Genomic DNA, 22,028 nt, shown 5'->3' with positions numbered 1-22,028 from the left:
AGCGCAATATGAAGTGGAAAAGATAAAGGTATATACACCAGTCTATTTTATTGCGGGTCAGTCATTCATCTATATTTAAATTCTTCTCTTGATCTTTTACAATTAATCTTTCAAGTTGAAGTTACTTTGGGGGGGTCAGGAACAAATAGGTCGATGGGGGTATTTTTTTCAAATGTAGGCTCCCACCGACTTTGTTTCCTCGTAACTTCCAGAAAAATGGACATCTTTCAATGAAATTTCTTACAAATACGCTTCAGATTGTGTAGATTTTGATTATGTAGGAATTTGTTGTGAAAAACAAAAAATTCCGCTGGTGGGAAGAGGAGCTTCGGAAAATTCAACCTAGTTGGCATCGTCTCCATCGAGCTGGCAGAATCGTTAGCACGCCGGGCGAAATGCGTAGCCGTATTTCGTCTGCCGTTACATTCTGAGTTCAAATTCCGCCGAGGTCGTCTTTGCCTTTCATCCTTTCGGGGTCGATAAATTAAGTACCAGTTACGCACTGGGGTCGATGTAATCGACTTAATCCGTTTGTCTGTCCTTGTTTAGCCCCTTGTGGGTAGTAAAGAAATATATAACTTGGAGGAAAATGAGTACTTTATAGGAAATTTCCTACAGATACCTTTCAGATCGCGATTATATAGGAATTTAACATAAAAAAAGACACGCACACAAACATACTGACACGATTTTCTTTCGAAATTTCAAGTTTCATTTTGTAGATGTATATGATGTATGCGTGCCTATCAATTTATTATTTGTTTTCATCATATTAAATTCCAATGTAATTGTAATCTACACACTTTGAAAGGTATTTGATGAAAATTTCTTTAAAAAATACCCATGTTTCTGAAAGTTATGAGGAAACACCTCTGAATTTTCCGAAGCCCCTCTCTCCACTCACGGAAAATCTTTTTTCACAAATTACGAAATAATCGGAAACGAATTTATTGAAAATTTAGTAAGAAAAATATCCATTTTTCTGAAAGTTATGAGGAAACAAATGTTGGAGGTGTGAGGGCATACTTGTGCACGTATGCCCAAATTTAATGTACTTGTGAGCGAGTGAGCAATTCATAACTTTCAGTCATTTAATTTTTGCCATTAAACATTGCTTGTGATGGAAATGGGTGCAGGTATAAAGGATATTTTTATTTGTGAGTTATGTATGGGAGCCTTTGACAAATGTTAGAAAAAAATCAAAAGTTGACCATCAAAAAAAAGAACTTGCTAATTCCTGTTTTATATCACGATGGTTAGGCATGTATACAGTCAATATATTGTAAACGACAATAGAATTAGGGATACAACAGTTTTTTTTTTAAATTTCATCTAGTTTCAGCTCACAAGCTGTGGCCATGCTGGGGCACCGCCGTTTGGTGTTGCTACATAATTTTACTTCACGAATGCTTTTTAGCAATTGATATTTGGTGCATGAGAGAGTTTGATGCAGCTGCCCTCATCTGCACCTCCTGCCGCGAAGTTGGTTCATCTGAGACACCTGACAGGAAGAGGTCCAGCTTTATTTTGAAGACACCTACATCCACCCATGTTGAAATTTAAAATTAAAGAGCACTCAACAGGCTGGAAATAGCAGCTTAATTTCCTTCAAACCACACCCCACCATGAGACAAAAATATATTGGACAATCTTGTTCCAGATTCACTACACATCAGAGAAAGACAGGATAGCCATAGCTGGATTGCTTTTGATTAGAAATCTCCTTGATCAAAATCAACCTATGGCTAAATAACAATTAGTCTTCTTTGGTTCCCACTATCATCAGAGCTTCTTTTCCTCTCAACCTTTATTATTCATAGCATTATGTGTACAGACCAACATAGTTATTCATACTACATTGCTGTACGAGTACAGGCCAACATGGTTATTACTACATAAAATTAAGACGGCGAGCTGGCAAAATCATTAGCATGGCAGACAAATGCTTAGTGGCATTTCGTGGAGGCGCAATGGCCCTGTGGTTAGGGCAGTGGACTCGCGGTCATAGGATCGCGGTTTCGATTCCCAGACCGGGCGTTGTGAGTGTGTATTGAGCGAAAACACCTAAAGCTCCACGAGGCTCCGGCAGGGGGTGGTGGTGATCCCTGCTGTACTCTTTCACCACAACTTTCTCTCACTCTTACTTCCTGTTTCTGTCGTACCTGTATTTCAAAGGGCCGGCCTTGTCACTCTCTGTGTCATGCTGAATATCCCTGAGAACTACGTTAAGGGTACACGTGTCTGTGGAGTGCTCAGCCCCTTACACGTTAATTTCACGAGCAGGCTGTTCCGTTGATTCGGATCAACCGGAACCCTCGTCGTCGTAACCGACGGAGTGCTTCCCTTCCACATTTTAAGTTGAATCTAAAGGAAATTCATTTGGTTGATTGGTGTGATTGTAGTTCTGGCCCACTTACACACTGTCTTTATTCTGTGATTTCTGCTGCTACTGCAGAGGTCTCTGTTGCTGAGCTAGCCGGTCGGTCTCAGGTAGTACTATATTTCTTCAATGTGTAACCCCAACCCTGTACAAACCCCTATGCCTAGTCCTTATTTCCCCAGAATATCACTGTTCTGAATTTCTTTCCCTTTCCCATATTTTCCCAGAAAATTCACTCCTTTGAAATTCTCTCCCTTTTTTTTTTTTTTAGTTGCAATAACTTGCATCTGTTGTAGGAGAACAATAAACTGCATTGATCTGATTGGTCTTAGAGGGTCTGCGAAAGATATGGATACAGCTTCTTCCAGACCAATGAAGTAAATAAACAAAAAATAAAAATGCTTTTACTTGATATCTCTTGCAAACTTCACCCTCCTCAAATTATAATTGCCTTGTACTTCTCTAATTGCTGAAGGTCTATGCTTTCTCTGCTCATGTTTCAACACTTTGCTGGAGCACATTTCATCATCTCTTTACCCTCTTTTACTTGTTTCAGTCATCTGACTGCGGCCATGCTGGAGCACCGCCTTTAGCCGAGCAACTCGACCCCGGGACTTATTCTTTTGTAAGCCCAGTACTTATTCTATCGGTCTCTTTTGCCGAACCGCTAAGTGACGGGGACGTAAACACACCAGCATCGGTTGTCAAGCAATGCTAGGGGGACAAACACAGACACACAAACATATACACACATATATATATATACATATATACAACAGGCTTCTTTCAGTTTCCGTCTACCAAATCCACTCACAAGGCTTTGGTTGGCCCGGGGCTATGGCAGAAGACACTTGCCCAAGATGCCGCAGTGGGACTGAACCTGGAACCATGTGGTTGGTTAGCAAGCTACTTACCACACAGCCACTCCTGCGCCTTTTTCTATTTTTCTTTTTTTTTTCAGCCTTAAAATTTTTCAACAGCTCTTTCATATTTTTTTTACTATAATATTCAAATGAGATTTGTTTCTTTCTTACGGTTTTAATTCGATTGTAAAGCCTATTAAGTATAGATTGAATTCAGAGTTGATATTGATGGGAACAAAATAGATGATTTATAAAGAGAACATCAAATAGATATAGAATAGTGGTGAAGTTGTGTGAATAGTGTTAGCTGACTCTAGATAAATAAAGTTTACATAAGGGTTGTTAATTATTTGCTGGTAGAAAATCTGAAGATATGTTTGTTGATATTTTTGCATTCATAATAATAATAATAATAATTGTGTACAGTGCTCAGGTGCACTACAACTCATCTAAAGTGTATATATAATCAGGTGTAGTTTCGGCGGATTTCAGAAAGCATGAGGGCCTTAAAGGATGCAGTGTCATGGCAGTCAACAACTGACGCAGGCAGTTTATTCCATGCTTCAGCAACTCTGAGCGTGAAAAAATGTTTCCGAAAGTCATGGGAGCTGTGTTGTTTTCTGACTTTGTAGGCATGTCCACGTGTGTTAGACACATGGAGATCAAAAAGGTGTTCAGTGTTGTTGTTGGTGAGGTGGTTGATAACTTTGTGGGTGTTTACCAAGTCCGTCGCCAGACGCCGGAGCTTCAGTGAATCCATGCCCAAGATGTACTTCCCACGCAAGTCATTTAATCTGAGACCATGTATTAAAACTAAAACAATTAATGTCTAGTAGACACATTACTTTTTCAAACATATACAAAAACTTAACTTAGGCATTCATTATTTGGTATCAAAACTTTCTTCACACCAACTAATGTGTTTTCACTGCAGTGGATTTCTTGTATTAAAAATACTGTGTGTAAAACACTGCATCTGAATATGTAACATTGGTGCCACACAGAGTTTGACACCATATAATGTGTAAGTGATGTCAACAGTGTTTGTATGTTTTTTCAATGGCTAATAAGCGTCTTCCATGCTATTTTTAATACTAAAAATCCATAAATGTATCTTTGATGAATCTCTTAGTCATCTGACAAAAGTTTGAGAAATTCTTTCTAGAAATTGAAAAATAACAATTTTCATGTCAAACACTTGGGTAACTTAAAGGATCAAAATGACTACTAAATATTGGTACAAGGCCACATTTGTCCTAGTTGCTACACTGTATTTGTCTTCCGGACATTGATTATTTTAACCCTTTCGATACGAACCCGGCCAAAACCGCCTCTGGCTCTGTAATATATCTTGTTTTCATAAGTTTTGAATTAAAATCTTCCACTAAACCTTAGTCACAATTTATACTCCCAACACTAGCTTAATGATAACTAAGTTATTTTACTAAATTCTTTGTTATATTTAAAATCAATTGAAAGAAACACAGAGCATCTCAACAGCAATATGGTAACAAAAGCGTTAAGTATACATATGTGAAAGGCATATATATGTGATGCTGTTAGTTAAATGAATCATAAATTATCAAATAAATCTCTTCAATGATTTATTTTTATATGAAACTAGCAGTATCGCCCGGCGTTGCTCGGGTTTGTAAGGGAAATAACTATAGGCGCAGGAGTGGCTGTGTGGTAAGTAGCTTGCTAACCAACCACATGGTTCCGGGTTCAGTCCCACTGCGTGGCATCTTGGGCAAGTGTCTTCTGCTATAGCCCCGGGCCGACCAATGCCTTGTGAGTGGATTTGGTAGACGGAAACTGAAAGAAGCCTGTCGTATATATATATATATATATATGTATGTGTGTGTCTGTGTTTGTCCCCCTAGCATTGCTTGACAACCGATGCTGGTCTGTTTATGTCCCCGTCACTTAGCGGTTCGGCAAAAGAGACCGATAGAATAAGTACTGGGCTTACAAAGAATAAGTCCCGGGGTCGATTTGCTCGACTAAAGGTGGTGCTCCAGCATGGCCGCAGTCAAATGACTGAAACAAGTAAAAGAGTAATATAAACATTTTTAGAGATGTAAAGTATAATAGCCATCTCAATATGGCTAACCACAAAGGGAGGTGTTACTGTAGCTTTTTACGTTCTGAGATTTAATAATACATTTTTAGAGAGTTACTTCCCTTATATAATAGCAAAAAATGCATTAAAAAATGGGAAAAAATGATGGTAAATTTTTTTTTAAATCGTAGACTCATCGTAGACGCACGCTAATACCCAGAAGGGCTTGATATGAATCACGACTATAAGATACCGCTTTTGGTTACACTGCACCGCAAGATGTGGGAGTAGTTAGGAATCTAAATTGTAGGAGACAGACACACAACTTGACTTTTATATATAAAGATTAGTATCTCTGAACAGCTAAATACGATGATCACTGGAATTCATCAAAAGTGTCGTGCAGGAAGGAACTTGATGCATATGTAATTTAGAACTTCCATAGAAAACTAAGAACACAAAAGCATGGCTGTGTGGTAAGAGGTTTGCTTCCCAACAACATGGTTCTGGGTTCAGACCTACTGTGTAGCTCCTTGAACAAGTGTTATATACCATAGCGTCAGGCTGACCAAAAGTTTTGTGAGTGGATTTGACAGATGGAAACTGAAAGATGCTCATCGTATATATATATATATATATATATATATATATATATAAAGGCACCATTCGAGTGTGATCGTTACCAGCGTGGCCTTACTGGCACTTGTGCCCATGCTAGTAGGGTGCCAAGAGCACCATCCGAGTGTGATCGTTGCCAGAGCGGCTAACTGGCTTCCGTGCCGGTGGCATGTAAAAGTCACCATTCGAGCATGATCGTTACCAGCGTCGCCTTACTGGCACCTGTGCCGGTGGCATGTGTAAAAGATTCGAGCGAGGTCGTTGCCAGTACTGCCTGACTGGCCCCTGTGCTGGTGGCATGTAAAAAGCACCCACTACACTCTCAGAGTGGTTGGCATTAGGAAGGGCATCCAGCTGTAGAAACACTGCCAGATCAAGATTAGAGAATGGTGCAGCCCTCAGTCAAAATCGTCCAACCCATGCTAGCATGGAAAGCAGACATTAAATGATGATGATGTGTGTGTGTGTTTATGTTTGGCCTCCTACCACCACCTGACAACCAATGTTGGTGTGTTTATGCCCCTCCTCAACTTAGTGGCTTATTAAAAGAGACCAACAGATTAAGCACCAGGCTTCAAAAACAATGTGTAATGTGGTTGGTTCATTTGACTAATGATTCTTCAAGGTGGTGCCACAGCATGGCCGCAGTCTAATGGCTAAAACAAGTAAAAGATAACTATAATTAATAGATATTGTGACAACATGCAATGATGAGTGCAAGTCCTTCGTTTTTATTTATTCTTGATTTTTACTCTCTTTTAACTCTGAATCTTTATAATACACCATTTTTAGAGAAGTTACTCATCTGTGTCTAAAGAACAGTATTACATCATGAAGAGTTTATCATTGAAATGTTTGGAGGTGTTTCTAGGAAATTTTAGTAATTTGGTTTCAAATATCCTTTCTATTATAGGCACAAAGCCTGATTTCTGAAGTAAGGGCTAAGTTGGTGAAATCAACTCCAGTGCAAGTCCTTCGTTTTTATTTTTGTTCCATGTGGCAGCTTTTCCCCCTCTCCATTTTGTCCATGTTCTATTAATTCTGGCAATCCAGTTCTCTTGATTGTGACTCTATTTTATCTCTGCAAAGATGAAAGTATGAATGTAACTTATTAAGAAGACATCCCCTGCTGTGTGGAACAAAGTAATTGATAAAAAGATTTAAAATTTTTAAATGCAAAACCAATTGTGGGAGAACACATCCCTGACCAATATCAATATCTCTTAGACATGAAACTCGATTTTGTTGAAGAAGTTTGACCAAGGGGAAGGAACTCAGATATTCACTGTTTTTTTTTTCTTGGACCTTGATTTCATATCAAATTTATTCTTTTCTACTTTAGGCAGGAGTCAGTCGATTACAACTAAAACACAACTAAAAATAAGTACAATGTTTATGTTCTAACCACAATAAAATAATATTTTGTTGACATATTTAATGCGCAGTATTAAATTTTAGTCAGTTTAGTGCAATAAAAGAAAACCTGGTATACCTGTGGAACTGGTCACAATGGGTTTCCTGTAGATTCCTTTCTTTAAACCCACTTATCCCCAAGTATTTTAGAAGAATGAAATCTATTGCTCTGGTTTAGATTTCAGCTATTACAGTTTTAGAGACTAAGATAGATGTATTTTCAATGTGAGATCAAGAAATTTTTGAAAGCAAAATACAAGTAGACAACTACAGCTTATAGTCCATGACTTTTTTTGTTGCTGGTATTTTGTAAACATACGAGAAGAACACTGCAATTCTATATTGCTCCAGTTCACTTAGCTGTAGCGAAAAACTACCTTATTTCTTACCCACTTAATGCTATGGAAAATGAAATTATGCAACAACTAAATAGGCCTATGTGATTATGAAAAGTGCTAAATGATAGTTTTAACATCTCAACAGATCTGCTTTTGGAAGCAAGAAACTTTCAGTTCTAGAATGGATGTTCAACCAAATTAAGTTTTGTTTAGCTTTATCAAAAATCTAAACATTCATAGTCATAACTGACTGGTGCTTTAATTGAATAATTAACACTGAAATTAGATCTAAGCAATCCCCATTTGCAATGTAGGTGATGTTAAATATAGGTAAGACTGCAACTGATGAACAGAAATAGAATATTATAGAGAAAATGATGATTGATATGGTAAATGAAAAACAAAATAATTGTCATATTTTCTTTGAAATATATCATGTTTATTTTCACTGTAACTTGAGAAAAGTAGCAATCATTCAGATGAGACATTACATAATTAAGATTTTGAATCACAATAGACTTATAAAAAAAAATATTATGCAAGAAATAATGAAGCCATCTTGCCAGAATCAAAAATACTAACAGTCAGGTAAATCCAACAGGATTATTGTTAGTGTAAAAAAGTAAACAAAAATTCCAGAATACTTCTTGTCATATTTCAAAATTGTGGGAAATCAGTTATAAATTCATAGAAAAATAGAGTCCAACAATTTTAACAAAAATATCTAAATGCTTTCTCATGAGTTTTGATTTAAAAAGGACTATATAAATTTCAAATAAAAAGGCTATTCCAGAAGGAACAGATTAGAAGGAAAGATTTACTAAACAGATCTTGCTGAAGGTAGATGCTGCCAAACAGTGACATGACAAATTGTCCACTGGTGCTTCCTTTGAGTCTCTCTGATCAGCATCGGCATTTCGGTTTCTTTGATCAATTTGAAATGTGGTGAGAGTGCTTTTCTTAAGGCATCGAATCCATAAACCGGTTCCATTGCTTCATTATAGTAGCCACCAAGCCAATGAGACTGAAAAAGTAAAGTAGAGACTTTCTCAATATTGCAGAAAACAAAATAAGAATTAAAATGGAATATGAAAAATCATGAATACATTACATGAATTTATGGATCACAACTCAAAACAATTAAATACATTTGCACAATACATTAGGTCATGCATGTAAAGTAAATTTTGTTCATATCTTCTGTCAAAGCAAATCATGACCTTTATACAACAAAATGTTTATAAAGTATCTATCTTTAAATCAAGTACACCAAACCTGAAGAGAATCTAAAGAGACTTTATATCATGATGACAATTCAGTTCTTTCTTCAGCACAGCTCCCATGACTTCAGGAAACATTTTTTCACGCTGAGAGTTGCTGAAGCATGGAACTAACTGCCGGCATCAGTTGTTAGTTGTCGGAGCACTGCATCCTTCAAAACTTCCATGCTTCCTGAGATTCGCCAACACTACACTTGAGTTTCTCCCCTCCATACACACACAAGCATGTATCTGACTCATACATTGTTCGCTTTCCAGACATTTCTACATTACTGCATGTACTTTATATGCACTTTCTGACAAGTTGTGGTGCACCTGAGCACTGTATACAATAATTTCATTATTATTATTATTATATTGCAACTGGAAACAATAACATCATTGGCAACAATTTTCCAAAGAACACAGTCAATGGTTCACTGTATGTCTTATGATGAGTGTGTCTTACCTGAGCAAAGAATAAAATATTCCAAGGAACTTTATGCACAAAGTATCATGTTTATTGCTTTTCCTAACATTGTTTGCCAACATACACAGGTAAAAGATATACACAATAGCATATAAGATGGTGGTGGTTAACAAGTAAATTTTATTTCAATGCAAAAAAGAAAAAAAAGTACCAACAGCACAAATAACCATTCCTTCCCCAAGAATCATTAAAAAAGAAAATAATATGTAATAAAGTAACAAACCAACCTTTGGGGTGAAAGAAGTAAGCCAAGTATACGGTGCTGTAAGAACTAAAATACCATTCTCTTTTACTAATTCTGGCAGTCTCTTAATGAAAAGCATTGAATTGTACAGACGACAGATCAGGTTGGCAGCAAGAACACAGTCGAATTTACCAAGAGTTTTTGGTAGGTTACAAGCATCACCAACTTGGAACTTAACTCGGTCAACATTCTGAAATAAAATTTCAAGAGTCAGAAAAACTTATTCAAATCATCATTACCATTATGAAAAGAACAAATAAAAGTACTATCAATACAAATAAGAAAAAAAAAAAGTAGTTGTAAAATCAGAGGGAAAAATAAAAATCAACAAAATGCAATGCACAATGGATCTTTTTGGTTTGATACATTCATTCTAATGTTATGGAAAATTTCTACATGGATATAGTTTTTCAAGCTAATTATGAAAATTCCAACTATTTGTTAAAGAAATTAATGGAAATAAAGTTACAAAATTTTTTATTTTAGCATTTAAACTGGCCATATGCAGCCTGAATATTTTACCTGTTTTATGTTCAAACTGGCCAGATTTGGTCTCTCACACCTATCATACAATGTCATTCTAATAATAAACATTCACATCATAGAAATCTGAAAGCTATGAGATAATGCATGATTAATTCAGCAAAATATGAATAAATAAGCATTACATTTGACAGAGTAATATGAATACTGAAGGGTTAGAGATTAAAATTTTTGTAATTTAAGCCAATTAAATTCATCGACAATTTATTTTTCAAATAAGTTCCCACAGCATTGTTGGGGTTAAGGTTCCCAGTGCTTCATAAAATTTCATTCATCATCATCATCATCATCGTTTAACACCTGCTTTCCATGGGTTGGACGATTTGACTGAGGACTGGTGAACCAAATAGCTGCACCAGACTCCAATCTGATTGTACATATTAATTTGTCTTTCACTAAACATTTTCATATTTAGAGGTTTTGTAACATATTTATTATTAATTTTACAAAAAATATAAAATTGTTTTGGTTTTCATAAAACAAAACACCCTTATGTGAGGTAGCTATATATCTCCTCTATAATAGCACATGCATGTTTATTCCTATTTCATACTCTAGCCACTCAACAACTGGCATAAAAATCTTTCCCTCCCAAATACTCCCCACTCCACCACTTAGGGGCCTTTTGCCTTTTCTATTCTTTTCCTGTCTTGCAACTTATTTTGCAACCCTAATAGTGCAAATGATACAACTAGTACAGACTATAAAGTGGTTGATACTAAGAAGGACATCCGGCCATACAAAATATACCAGAGCTGAGCTTAGTCATGTGGTCCACCATATTGTGTCAAACCATCCAATTCATGCCAGCATAGGACATGAACATTAAATGATGATGATGGTGGTGGAAACAAACAAAAACAAAACAATACATCATCATCATCATCATCGTCATTTAGCGTCCGCTTTCCATGCTAGCATGGGTTGGACGGTTCAACTGGGGTCTGTGAAGCCGGAACGCTTCATCAGGCCTAGTCTGATCTGGCAGTGTTTCTACGGCTGGATGCCTTTCCTAACGCCAACCACTCCGTGAGTGTAGTGGGTGCTTTTTACGTGCCACCCGCACAGGTGCCAGACGGAGCTGGCAAACGGCCACGGATGGATGGTGCTTTTTACGTGCCACCGGCACGAGGCCAGTCGGGGTGGCACTGGCAACAGCCACGAACGGATGGTGGTGCCAGATGAGTTTGGCAAATGGCCACGAATGGATGGTGCCCTCCACGTGCCACCGGCACGGGGGCCAGGCGAGGCTGGCAACGGCCACGAACAGATGGTGCTTTTTACGTGCCACAGGCACGAGACCAGTCTGGGCGGCGCCGGCAACGGCCACGAACGGATGGTGCTCCCTATGTGCACCGGCACGAGGCCAGCCGGGGCGCGCCGGCAACGGCCACATTCGGATGGTTCTCTTACGTGCCACCGGCACTGGTTACTAAGCTTCAATTTCCATTGATCGATTTCAATTCTGATTCTCACTTGCCTCAACAGGTCTTCACAAGCAGAGTTTTGTGTCCCAAGAAGGGAAGGTATGCATAAGTGGGCTGGCTACATCCCATGTAGAAGGCCACGGGTTATGGTCTCACTTGTCCTGCCGCGTCTTCTCACGCACAGCATACTTCCATAGGTCTAGTTTCAATTTTCATAATTTAGTTGGAAAACTACACCTGAAGAATTTCCAATAGAGTCAAAACGAATATTTCGTTTTTGGATTTGGTTTGCAAGATTCTTTATATGAGTTTGTACGTTGAAGCATATTCTGTTGTGTCTGGGGAGAGTCATTTTCTGTTTGTGCCTTATAATGTAACACACTCACCGGTAAAATTTCCACTTTTTTCTTATTTTTATTTTCCTAAAATTTTCATTGTGTCTTGCAACCTTTTCAATAGTCTTGACTCTTGAAGACTATTGAAAAGGTTGTAAGATGCAATGAAAATTTTAGGAAAATAAAAATGAGAAATAAGTGGAAATTTTACCGGTGAGTGTGTTACATTATAAGGCACAAACAGAAAATGACTCTCCCCAGACACAACAAAACAAATACGTCAAATGGAAAAAGATCTCAAAGACTTCTCAACTAATTATAGTTTAAATGAACTTGAAGTTAGAGAAGACTTACCACAGAGCTCGATAATGTAGTTGTGTGTTTTTCATAAATGTCTCCTTCACTGACAATAGAAAAATCTAGTATTTTCTTCTCTTTCAACAAAAGGCATTGGTCGATGAATGCTTGGCTGTAGTCAATTCCTATAACTTCCTCAAAATATTGTGACAGTTCAAATGTTGACCTTCCAACTGCACATCCAATATCTAAAGCTCGCCTAGATTCTGTAGATCGCGGCTGAAGAATAGACATAAAATTTATACATGTATACATATAGGTTTGGTGATGCAAACAGGTAAAACAAAATTGAAAACATGAACATATTGAGCTGAGACACCCTTCGGTCATGACTGACCGTGGGATTGCACCTAGAAAGTTACCCTCCCAGGCAAGGTTGTTTATGGAAGACCAGCAGTCGCCCATGCATATCAGCCTCCCCTCTCCACATCACCAGTGTTATCCAAGGGAAAGGCAACGGCCGATACAGCTTGGCAACTCATTTCTACAGCTGAGTGAACTGGAGCAACATGAAATAAAGTGTCTTGCTCAAGAACACAACATGCAGCCCGGTCCGGGATTCAAACTCACAACCTCACGATCACAAGCTTGACGCTCTAACCACTGAGCCATGCACCTTCACTATGAATATTATATATATATATATTATATATATATATATATATATATATATATATACATATACACACACACACATCATCATCATTGTTTAACGTCTCCCTTCAATGCTGGCATGGGTGGGACAGTCAATATATATTTATATACAAATACAAGGGGATGCTAAAAAGTTCCTGGCTTTGGTAAAAGAAAATGTAGGAGGATCAGTTAATCATAATTTCATTGAACATATTCCACTGTCATATTCACACACTTATTGCAGTGGTCCTTCAGTTTTTGTAAGCCCTTTAAAAGAACTCAGAATGTTGGGTCTCCAACCAGGCCTTTTGCAATGTCCTTAAAACCAGAAAATTTTTCAGCACCTCCTAGTATATATGTATATTTTATATGTGTGTGTGTGATATATACATATTTATATATGTGCGTATTTCATACATGTGTGTATTTCACATTTATATATTTCATACATGTAAATATATATATTTCTTTACTACCCACAAGGAGCTGAAACACAGAGGGAACAAACAAGGACATACAAAGGGATTAACTCGATTACATCGACCCTAGTGCGTGACTGGTACTTAATTTATTGACCCCGAAAGGATGAAAGGCAAAGTCGACCTCGGCGGAATTTGAACTCAGAACATAGCGGAGGACGAAATACGGCTACGCGTTTCGCCCGCTGTGCTAACGGTTCTGCCAGCTCGCTGCCTTATATGTAAATATATATGTATTTCATATATAAGGTGCGATGAGTAAATTGTTGCCATTTATATCTTTAATTTCATGCATGCACATTGTTTTTGATTTTGTTGACTACACAGTACAGTAGGGTCAGTTGGGCACCGTTTGTGAGAAAAACGGCACCATGACACAATTCACTCTGCCAGAAATTTGGAAATGACTTTTGTACTGCTTGGCATTCATGCCAGAAGCTCCAATACAAACATTTCAGAGAGTTTGGGTGTCAATCTATGGACATTTACCAAGAGTGACAAAAATCAAACATCCAATCAACAACATGGTGTTTGGAGTGATCACTAGTGATGGCAACATTATGCTGCCATACGTTTTCCCACATGGCTTCAGACTCAAAATGGAGGCCTACATCAAGTGCCCAGAGGAGGTAGTGCTGCACTGGGTCAAGAGGGTAGCTGCTGGAAGACCCCATGTCTGGCAACAGGAGTCTGCACCATGCACACAAACAGGAGAACACAGTCATGGCTGTCAGACAATTTCTGTGACGACACCACCCCAAAAATCTGGCCTTGCAACTCTGACTGTGACTCCCTTGATTATTATGTATGGAGCGCAGTTGAGTGAGAGACTAACAAAACTCCTTGTATCACAAAAATGAACTGAAGGCAAGAATTATGGCAGCATTCACTAACTTAAACAAGGAGACTGTACAGAAGAATTGCAGGAGATTCCAAAGTCGTCTGGTGACTGGGGTTGAAGCCAATGGTGATTTTATTGAATAAATTTACTCTTTAGTATTTCAAGATATTTTAATGTAATTTTGGTAAATATATCTGTTAAAATGAGATACCAGTGTTACTTTTATTTTTGCGTAATTTAGACAATATATTCACCGCACCCTATATATATATATATATATATATATATATATATATATATATATATATATATCATCATCATCATTTAGCGTCCGCTTTCCATGCTAGCATGGGTTGGATGGTTCAACTGGGGTCTGAGAAGCCTGACGGCTGCACCAGGCCCAGTCTGATCTGGCAGTGTTTCTACGGCTGGATGCCCTTCCTAACGCCAACCACTCCGTGAGTGTAGTGGGTGCTTTTTACGTGCCACCTGCACAGGTGCCAGACGGGGCTGGCAAACGGCCACGGACGGATGGTGCTTTTTACGTGCCACCGACACGGGGGCCAGGTGAGGCTGGCAACGGCCACGATCGGATGGTGCTTTTTACGTGCCACCGGCATGGAGGCCACTCGGGACGGCGCTGGCCACGGACACTATCAGATGGTACGCTTACGTGTCACCGGCACTGGTATCGCAGCTGCAATTTCCATTGATGTTGATCGACTTTGATTTTGGTTCTGATTTCTGATTTCATTTCATTTCATTTGATTTTGATTTTGATTTCCACTTGCCTCAACGGGTCTTCACAAGTGGAGTTTTGTGTCCCAAGAAGGAAAGGCATGCATAAGTCGACTTGGCTACATCCCCGGTAGAGAGGCCACGGGTAATGGTCTCACTAGTCCTGCCGAGTCTTCTCACGCACAGCATACTTCCAGAGGTCTCGGTCTCTAGTCATCTCCTCAGTGAGACCTACAGTTCGAAGGTTGTGCTTCACCACCTCGTCCCAGGTTTTCCTGGGTCTGCCTCTTCCACAGGTTCCCTCAATCGCTAGGGTGTGGCACTTTTTCACACAACTATCTTCATCCATTCTTGCCACATGACCATACCAGCGCAAACGTCTCTCTTGCACACCACATCTGATGCTTCTTAGGTCCAGCTTTTCTCTCAAGGTACTTACACTCTGTCGAGTATGAGTGTAAGTACCTTGAGAGAAAAGCTATACATACATACATATATATATGCTAGCATGGAAAGCGGATGTTAAATGATGATGATGATGACATACATACATACATATATATATTTCATACAGACACACAGACACACACACATGCTTCTCTTTAATATTCTTTTCTATTTTCTTGTGTTAAATTGCTTTTCCTGAGTATGTTTATCTCCCATTTTGCTAAATTGCTTCTCTTTGCTATTTCTTTTATTCTTGTTTCTTTCTTTCACTAAAACCTCTTGGGCTGCCCACTGCACAGTGGCTGTGTGCCCAGCTCCAAACTGGAAATTTAGCTACACTTTGCTCTCCTGGTAAGAAAAACCTCAATCTTCCACCCCCTATGACTGTCCTCCTGCAGAACATACACATCATAAACCTGATATAGCTAATCCTCTCTCCTCCATTTTAGGATCCTGCAGATGACCCAACTAATTAGAGTAATAAAATCACAGCCAACAACCATAACAATAAAAATAGGGATATTTATCAACAACAATTGTAAACAACATTTATAGTAGCTGTATAGCAATTGATTGGAGAGTGAATAAATGACAGTAAGTTAAAATGAAAGAACAAACATAATCATGTGTATAAATCTTCCAACTACAAGCAAACCACAACACATGCTTTCTTATTCTAAATCATTAAACAGCTTTTCTACCAAGAATTTATCCTTTCTTTCCATCAGTTCTAAAACTTTAGGGCCTGTAACCTGCAATGTTGATGCAATGAAAGGTAGATTTTGAGACATTATTGAAATGCTGGAGTGGAGACAAGTGGATGTGAGCTGTGTGCAAGAGATAAGATGGAAATGATCCTCCACCAAACTCCTCACAAGCAAGAAACAGTAATACAAATTCTTCTGGGCGAGTAAAAGTGGTAGTAGAGGTGGGGGAAAGCATTCATTGAGAAATGTACAGTTAAGACAGTTGAAGTAGTTAGAGTGAACAACAGGATAATGAAACTGAAACTAGTTGTAGACAATTGCAACATTTATGTCCATATAATTATATCACTGACATCCCAAAGCTATGAGATAATGCATGATTAATTCAAAATAATGTGAATAAATAAGTTATTACATTTAACAAAACAATCTGAATGCTAAAGGGTTAAATGAATATGTCACTTATATGTGGTCTGTTTTGCACCTCTTATACACTGGGACATGGCTTGCTTGATAGATGAGGACCATGATATGGGTGTTGAAGTGGTTATATGTATACTTGCACACATCTTGTCTGTACAAACACACATTCAAAATCCCCTACAGGATTTTCATTGTGATTTTCTATTCAATATTTCTGACTGGCTCCCATGCTGATGACATGTAAAAAGCACCATTCGAGTGTGATTGTTACCAGTGTCGCCTTACTGGCACTTGTGCCAGTGGCATGTGAAAAACATCATTCGAGCGAGGTTGTTGCCAGTGCCGTGGATTGGCTCCTGTGCAGGTGGCATGTAAAAAACACTATTTGAGCAAGGCCATTGCCAGTACCACCTGACTGGCCCTCGTGCCGGTGGCACATAAAAGTACCCACTACACTCTTGGAGTGGTTGGCGTTAGGAAGGGCATCCAGCTGTAGAAACTGCCAGATCAGATTGGAACCTGGTGCAGCCAACTGGTTCGCCAGTCCTTAGTCAAACTGCCCAACCCATGCCAGCATGGAAAGCAGTCGTTAAATGATGGTGATAATGATGATGATGATATGCCCCACAGTCAGGATCAACAGACTACCTTAACTTCTTCATTGTAGTTGGTGATTATAAGACACATATTAGTTAACACACTGATGGCATCTGTAATATTCATGGAGGCTATAAAATGATGAGGGTGTAAGGGTCCTGGAGTCCAGTGATACAGCTGATTTGCAATACCCATCTCAAGAAATCAGCCAACCACCTTATCACTCTGGTGAACTCTCAAGTCAGATAGATTTCCTTCTCACCAGGAGCAGAACAGAAAACCACAGACACATCAAAGCCTTTCCTGGCAAAGGATGCCCGATGCAGCATAGAATTAGTGGTTAGTGACTTCAGAATCAGAGCAAGGTAGATACAGAAACAGAAGACAATATGGAGAATGAAGACAGAAGCTAAAAGAACTAGCAGTTGGGCATAGGTTTAGAGAACCATGCTTTAATGTAAATAACTTTAAAGGGCTGTGAGTAATTAGGGATTCAAGGGTTCTCATGTCAATGTTATAGCTTTGTTTTGTGTTCTGCTGATAAAATATAAAAAATTACACTAATATGTAGTTTAGTGTCTTGAAAAGGTGACAGTAAATTATGGTAGAATCTGGAAGCAACAACAGTGAAACACCTTACTTTCATAATAATGGATAGAGCCTATGGAGTGCTTTCTCAGTCTCTGAACCTATTTGATAATATATGCTCATACATATGTAATAAAAATCAAGCATCATTCATTCTGCATTGTCAACTGAATGTCTTCTTGGCAAGTTTCCACCACCCCTCAATAGCCAGTGAATGGATGCTCCCATCATTGGGTCAAAATTTACAGAATAGTTTACAACCATATGTGCAGCCTAAACCAATATAGGAAGCCTACCTATTGGGTATCAACCATGTGCTTCTCTTCTCGAATTCCTTTCCTCATAACTTTCAGAGAAATGAATAATTTTCAATAAAATTTTCTAGCACACTTGTGTAGGAATGCCACATTTTCCTGTAACCATTTTCTACAGCAACAAACATCCAATTTTCTTTATGTCACATACCCAGGTGATATTTTCAATGCATGTATTGGATCATCCTATAAATAATGCGTTTTTTTTTATACTTCTTTTATTTTTCAAAATTAAGATAACCTTCTTTTTTAATTTAAAGTATACTCTCCTTCATTTTCTACAATGTTCTTCCATCTATCTGGTAGAATTGCAAGGCCCCTCTTCCACAATTCATTTGTCTGTGATGAAAAATACTCCCCCAGTATTGTTCTGACCTTGTCTACAGAATTCATATTTTTTCCGTCCAAATGATTTTGAAGATGTGGAATAAATGATAATCAGATGGGGCAGTGTCCAGTGAATACGGTGGGTGGGGCATCGTTTCACATTCAAACTGCTCCATCCTTTGGAATGTCATCCCTGCTGTATGTGGCCAAGCATTATCCTGATGGAAGAACACCTTTCATCTTGAAACCAAAGGTGGTTGTTTTTGTTCTAGTGCTGACTTAAGCCACTCAAGCTGCTCGCAGTAGATCTCTTTTGTAATCGTTTGGTTAGGGTTTAACAGTTCAAAGTGGACTAAACCTTTCATATCCCACCAAACAAACAACAACACCTTATGTAAGTGAAGACCTTCTTTAGCCTGGGGTGCCGGTGTTTCTCCTTTCCCTACCCACTGTCTTCAGAGCTTGACATTTTTATAGGGAACTGCACTCTTCAAAACTTGCACAAAGAATAAGTACAAAGTAAAATTACTACCTGCTTTTATAGCAAGTTGATGCAGGTAGTTTATTTATGGGATGACCCAATATTTATGAAATTATGAGATAATCATTTCTGGTGCAATTTACTTAAAATTATTTTTCGCGACACTAAAGTACATCAATCAAAAATTATATATGTATATTTTATTTTAGACAATTGATATTATATATTGAAGCATATTTTTTTTTCTTTTCGATGGTGGTATTAAGTTACGTGACAACATTAACAGCGTTGGCTCTGTATTTTGTGTTTAGACGCTGGCATTGTTTAGTTGCTATTTACCCCCAGATCGTGAGGTAAACGGTGCATCTCGAAGCAAATAAAGCTATAAATAAATAAAAACTTCTAAATATTGATTAAAACCCTTTGGATAGAAAAGTTGACCTAATATTAAACACACCGTTATTCATAGCTTTATTTGTTTAGAGATACACCGTTTCGAAAAAATTATTTCACATTCTCTTGAAGTTTATATACTTTCTTATGATGTCAACAACCATATTTTACCCCTTTTATTTTTTAACATCGGACACTACATCGGCCAGTGGTGGAGCATGATTTGAGCGAGATTTGGCTGTCATTTCTAGAAAGCTACTTCGTAGCGAGTTAGGAGAGTATTTTTGTAGCAATAAGACCCTGCAAGATTTGTGTCAAGATTTGTTTTGATTGGGGGAGTGTTTAAGGACGTTTCATGCTGAGATGGCCAAACTTTTACGACGTTATTTTCTGAAGAATGTAACAAATTCGAAGTCGGTGCCCGGAATTTTGCTTTGTGCTTTTTAGTTTGAGTTTTCCTGACTTTTTTTTTTTAATTGTTTAATAGATATGCAGCCTTGCCAAAACAAATTTTTTCGGCATTCCTTCGATATTACTCGACAAAATCAAAACATTTCACTTCTGGTATTTCTGCAGGTTGTGGAGTATAGATATAACGAAATTATGCCAGCAAGGTCTCCTTTTTGAACTTGAAGAAACAAAAGCCTTGCATATTTGTTCTCACCTGTTTCATGTGTGTATGTAAAACCCGCAAATTTCCAAGCAGAAAACAGAATCGAACTGTCACTTGCTTCCACAGAAATACCCAAAGTGAAATGTTTTGATTTTGTCGAGTTATATCGAAAGAATGCCATTTTTTCACAACAGATTCGGATGTAACCAGAATCTATACCGTTTGAAAAAGTATTTGCAGAAAAGGTTAGATATTAACCCTTCGCGGTATTTCGCTCGTCGCTACGTTCTGAGTTCAAATTCCGCCGAGGACGACTTTGCCTTTCATCCTTTCGGGGTCGATAAATTAAGTACCAGTTATGCACTGAGATCGATGTAATCGACTTAATCCGTTTGTCTGTCCTTGTTTGTCCCCTCTGTGTTTAGCCCCTTGTGGGTTAGTAAAGAAACAAATTAGTTGTGTCGGTAGTTTTTCAAGGTTAATGACAAAAGAAGGCGAACCCAGGACGTGGCACGTTGAGGTGCAAGAAATTAAGGAATGCCATTAGGGTGCGAGTGGTATATATATATTTTACTTCGGATGGGACAGCTGAAGGAAAGCAAAATACATACAAAACCGAAACGAAATCTAGGGAAAGTGGGGGAAAAAATGTATAAATATATGAAGGAAGCTGTACATTGAACAACTTTAAGTATGAAAAATAATGTTATTTGACGGTCGAACACATTAGGATTGAGTAGTGAAGGAAAATGAAAATATAATACAGGAATTATATACAATTGATGATGAGAACTCACCTCTTTGGGGCAGTACTTATCACAGAATATGGCACATCGAAGAGGGAAATCGAATCCATCTTTAATTTGAAAGTTATTATACCAGTCAGCATGGGTGGAAGCCTGAGGAGATCCGTAATGAAGATACATATACTCGTCAACTAACTTTGATGTTTCGTAGACATTCTTCTTCTTCTTATGTGCTTTACAACATAAATAATATCCATAAAGGGTACCTCCAAGTAGAAATCCGCAGCTCCCCGATATTGCTGCAACTGTATAAGTGCCAACCATTTCGTAGTCAGTTTTCTTTCGGTTTGTTTATGTCTGTTGTTAATTGCTTTTCGTTATGATGATGATGCACGGAGGATTGCCGGATTAAGTGGATGTAGCAAAAATCGACCTGAATAACTTAAATAATTGCGTTGATAGTTTGCCAGTCTTCTTTTATACCAGTCACCCGTATTGCCTCTCCGTCCGTAGCTGTGCCATGGCTCGTTCAGACGGAAATGAACTTTATGCTCTCTAGAATTTATCAATTGTACTAAAAATAACAGAATTGTGTTGAGTTATTTTTAGAAATAGTTTTTATCTACTCCAAAAAAAAAAAAAAAAAGAGAAAGAATGAATATTAGATACAGTTTAACCCTAAGTCAACCCCATTTCAATAGACATCCTATCCAAAATATTCCAGATGTGACCATTCCATCTATTTACTAGTCAGTGTATTCTTTTATTTGGCCCAGTGGTTAGGGCAGCGGACTCGCGGTCGTAGGATCGCGGTTTCGATTCCCAGACCGGGCGTTGTGAGTGTTTATTGAGCGAAAACACCTAAAGCTCCACGAGGCTCCGGCAGGGGGTGGTGGTGATCCCTGCTGTACTCTTTCCCCACAACTTTCTCTCACTCTTACTTCCTGTTTCTGTTGTACCTGTATTTCAAAGGGCCGGCCTTGTCACTCTCTGTGTCACGCTGAATATCCCCGAGAACTACGTTAAAGGTACACGTGTCTGTGGAGTGCTCAGCCACTTACACGTTAATTTCACGAGCAGGCTGTTCCGTATTGATCGGATCAACCGGAACCCTCGTCGTCGTAGCCGACGGAGTGCTTCTAGTACTCTATTCTTTTATTTTAAGACAGTAGAATGGTATTTGGGGTCGATTTGGTGGGAAAGATATAATATCCCTAAGTAATATCGGTATATAAATCTTTTTTTCTTTGTTAATAACAACTTATTCATTTCTTTAATTATGTTGAATGGATGACGTTCATTCAACACCCGGTCTGAGAATCGAAACCACGATCCTACAACCGTGAGTCCGCTGCCCTAACCACTGGGC

The 22,028-nt window shown here is 38.3% G+C and overlaps 1 protein-coding gene across 2 annotated transcripts; it reads right to left on the bottom strand.

Moving 5' to 3' along the window:
- Positions 1–8,088: 8,088 nt before the first annotated feature.
- LOC115211104 (probable S-adenosylmethionine-dependent methyltransferase CRG1) lies at positions 8,089–21,254 on the bottom strand. Of its 2 annotated transcripts, none has more exons than XM_029780005.2 (4): positions 20,711–21,254; positions 12,327–12,548; positions 9,651–9,857; positions 8,089–8,698 (listed from the first exon to the last, which is right to left on the bottom strand). In XM_029780005.2, exons 1-4 carry the CDS (start codon positions 20,981–20,983, stop codon positions 8,495–8,497), a joined length of 906 nt encoding a protein of 301 aa, XP_029635865.1. In that variant the 5' UTR covers positions 20,984–21,254; the 3' UTR covers positions 8,089–8,494. The 2 variants fall into 2 exon arrangements, with proteins under 2 accessions (XP_029635865.1, XP_036357701.1); XM_036501808.1 differs by lacking the exon at positions 20,711–21,254 and adding an exon at positions 19,965–20,109.
- Positions 21,255–22,028: the final 774 nt, after the last annotated feature.

This window comes from Octopus sinensis, linkage group LG4, assembly GCF_006345805.1.
Source record: "Octopus sinensis linkage group LG4, ASM634580v1, whole genome shotgun sequence".
NCBI lineage: Eukaryota > Metazoa > Mollusca > Cephalopoda > Octopoda > Octopodidae > Octopus > Octopus sinensis.
The sequence above is the reverse complement of the archived record's forward strand: the minus strand, read 5'-3'. Positions and strand labels throughout refer to the sequence as shown.

Bases quoted from the DNA above. Each gene is read 5' to 3' on its own strand.
- LOC115211104 (XM_029780005.2), bottom strand. From the start codon at position 20,983: ATGGTTGGCACTTATACAGTTGCAGCAATATCGGGGAGCTGCGGATTT. The intron at 9,858-12,326 runs GTAAGTCTTCTC...ATTTTATTTCAG, and splicing joins CTACATTATCGAGCTCTGTG to AATGTTGACCGAGTTAAGTT. The intron at 8,699-9,650 runs GTTGGTTTGTTA...TTACTTTTTCAG, and splicing joins TTACTTCTTTCACCCCAAAG to TCTCATTGGCTTGGTGGCTA.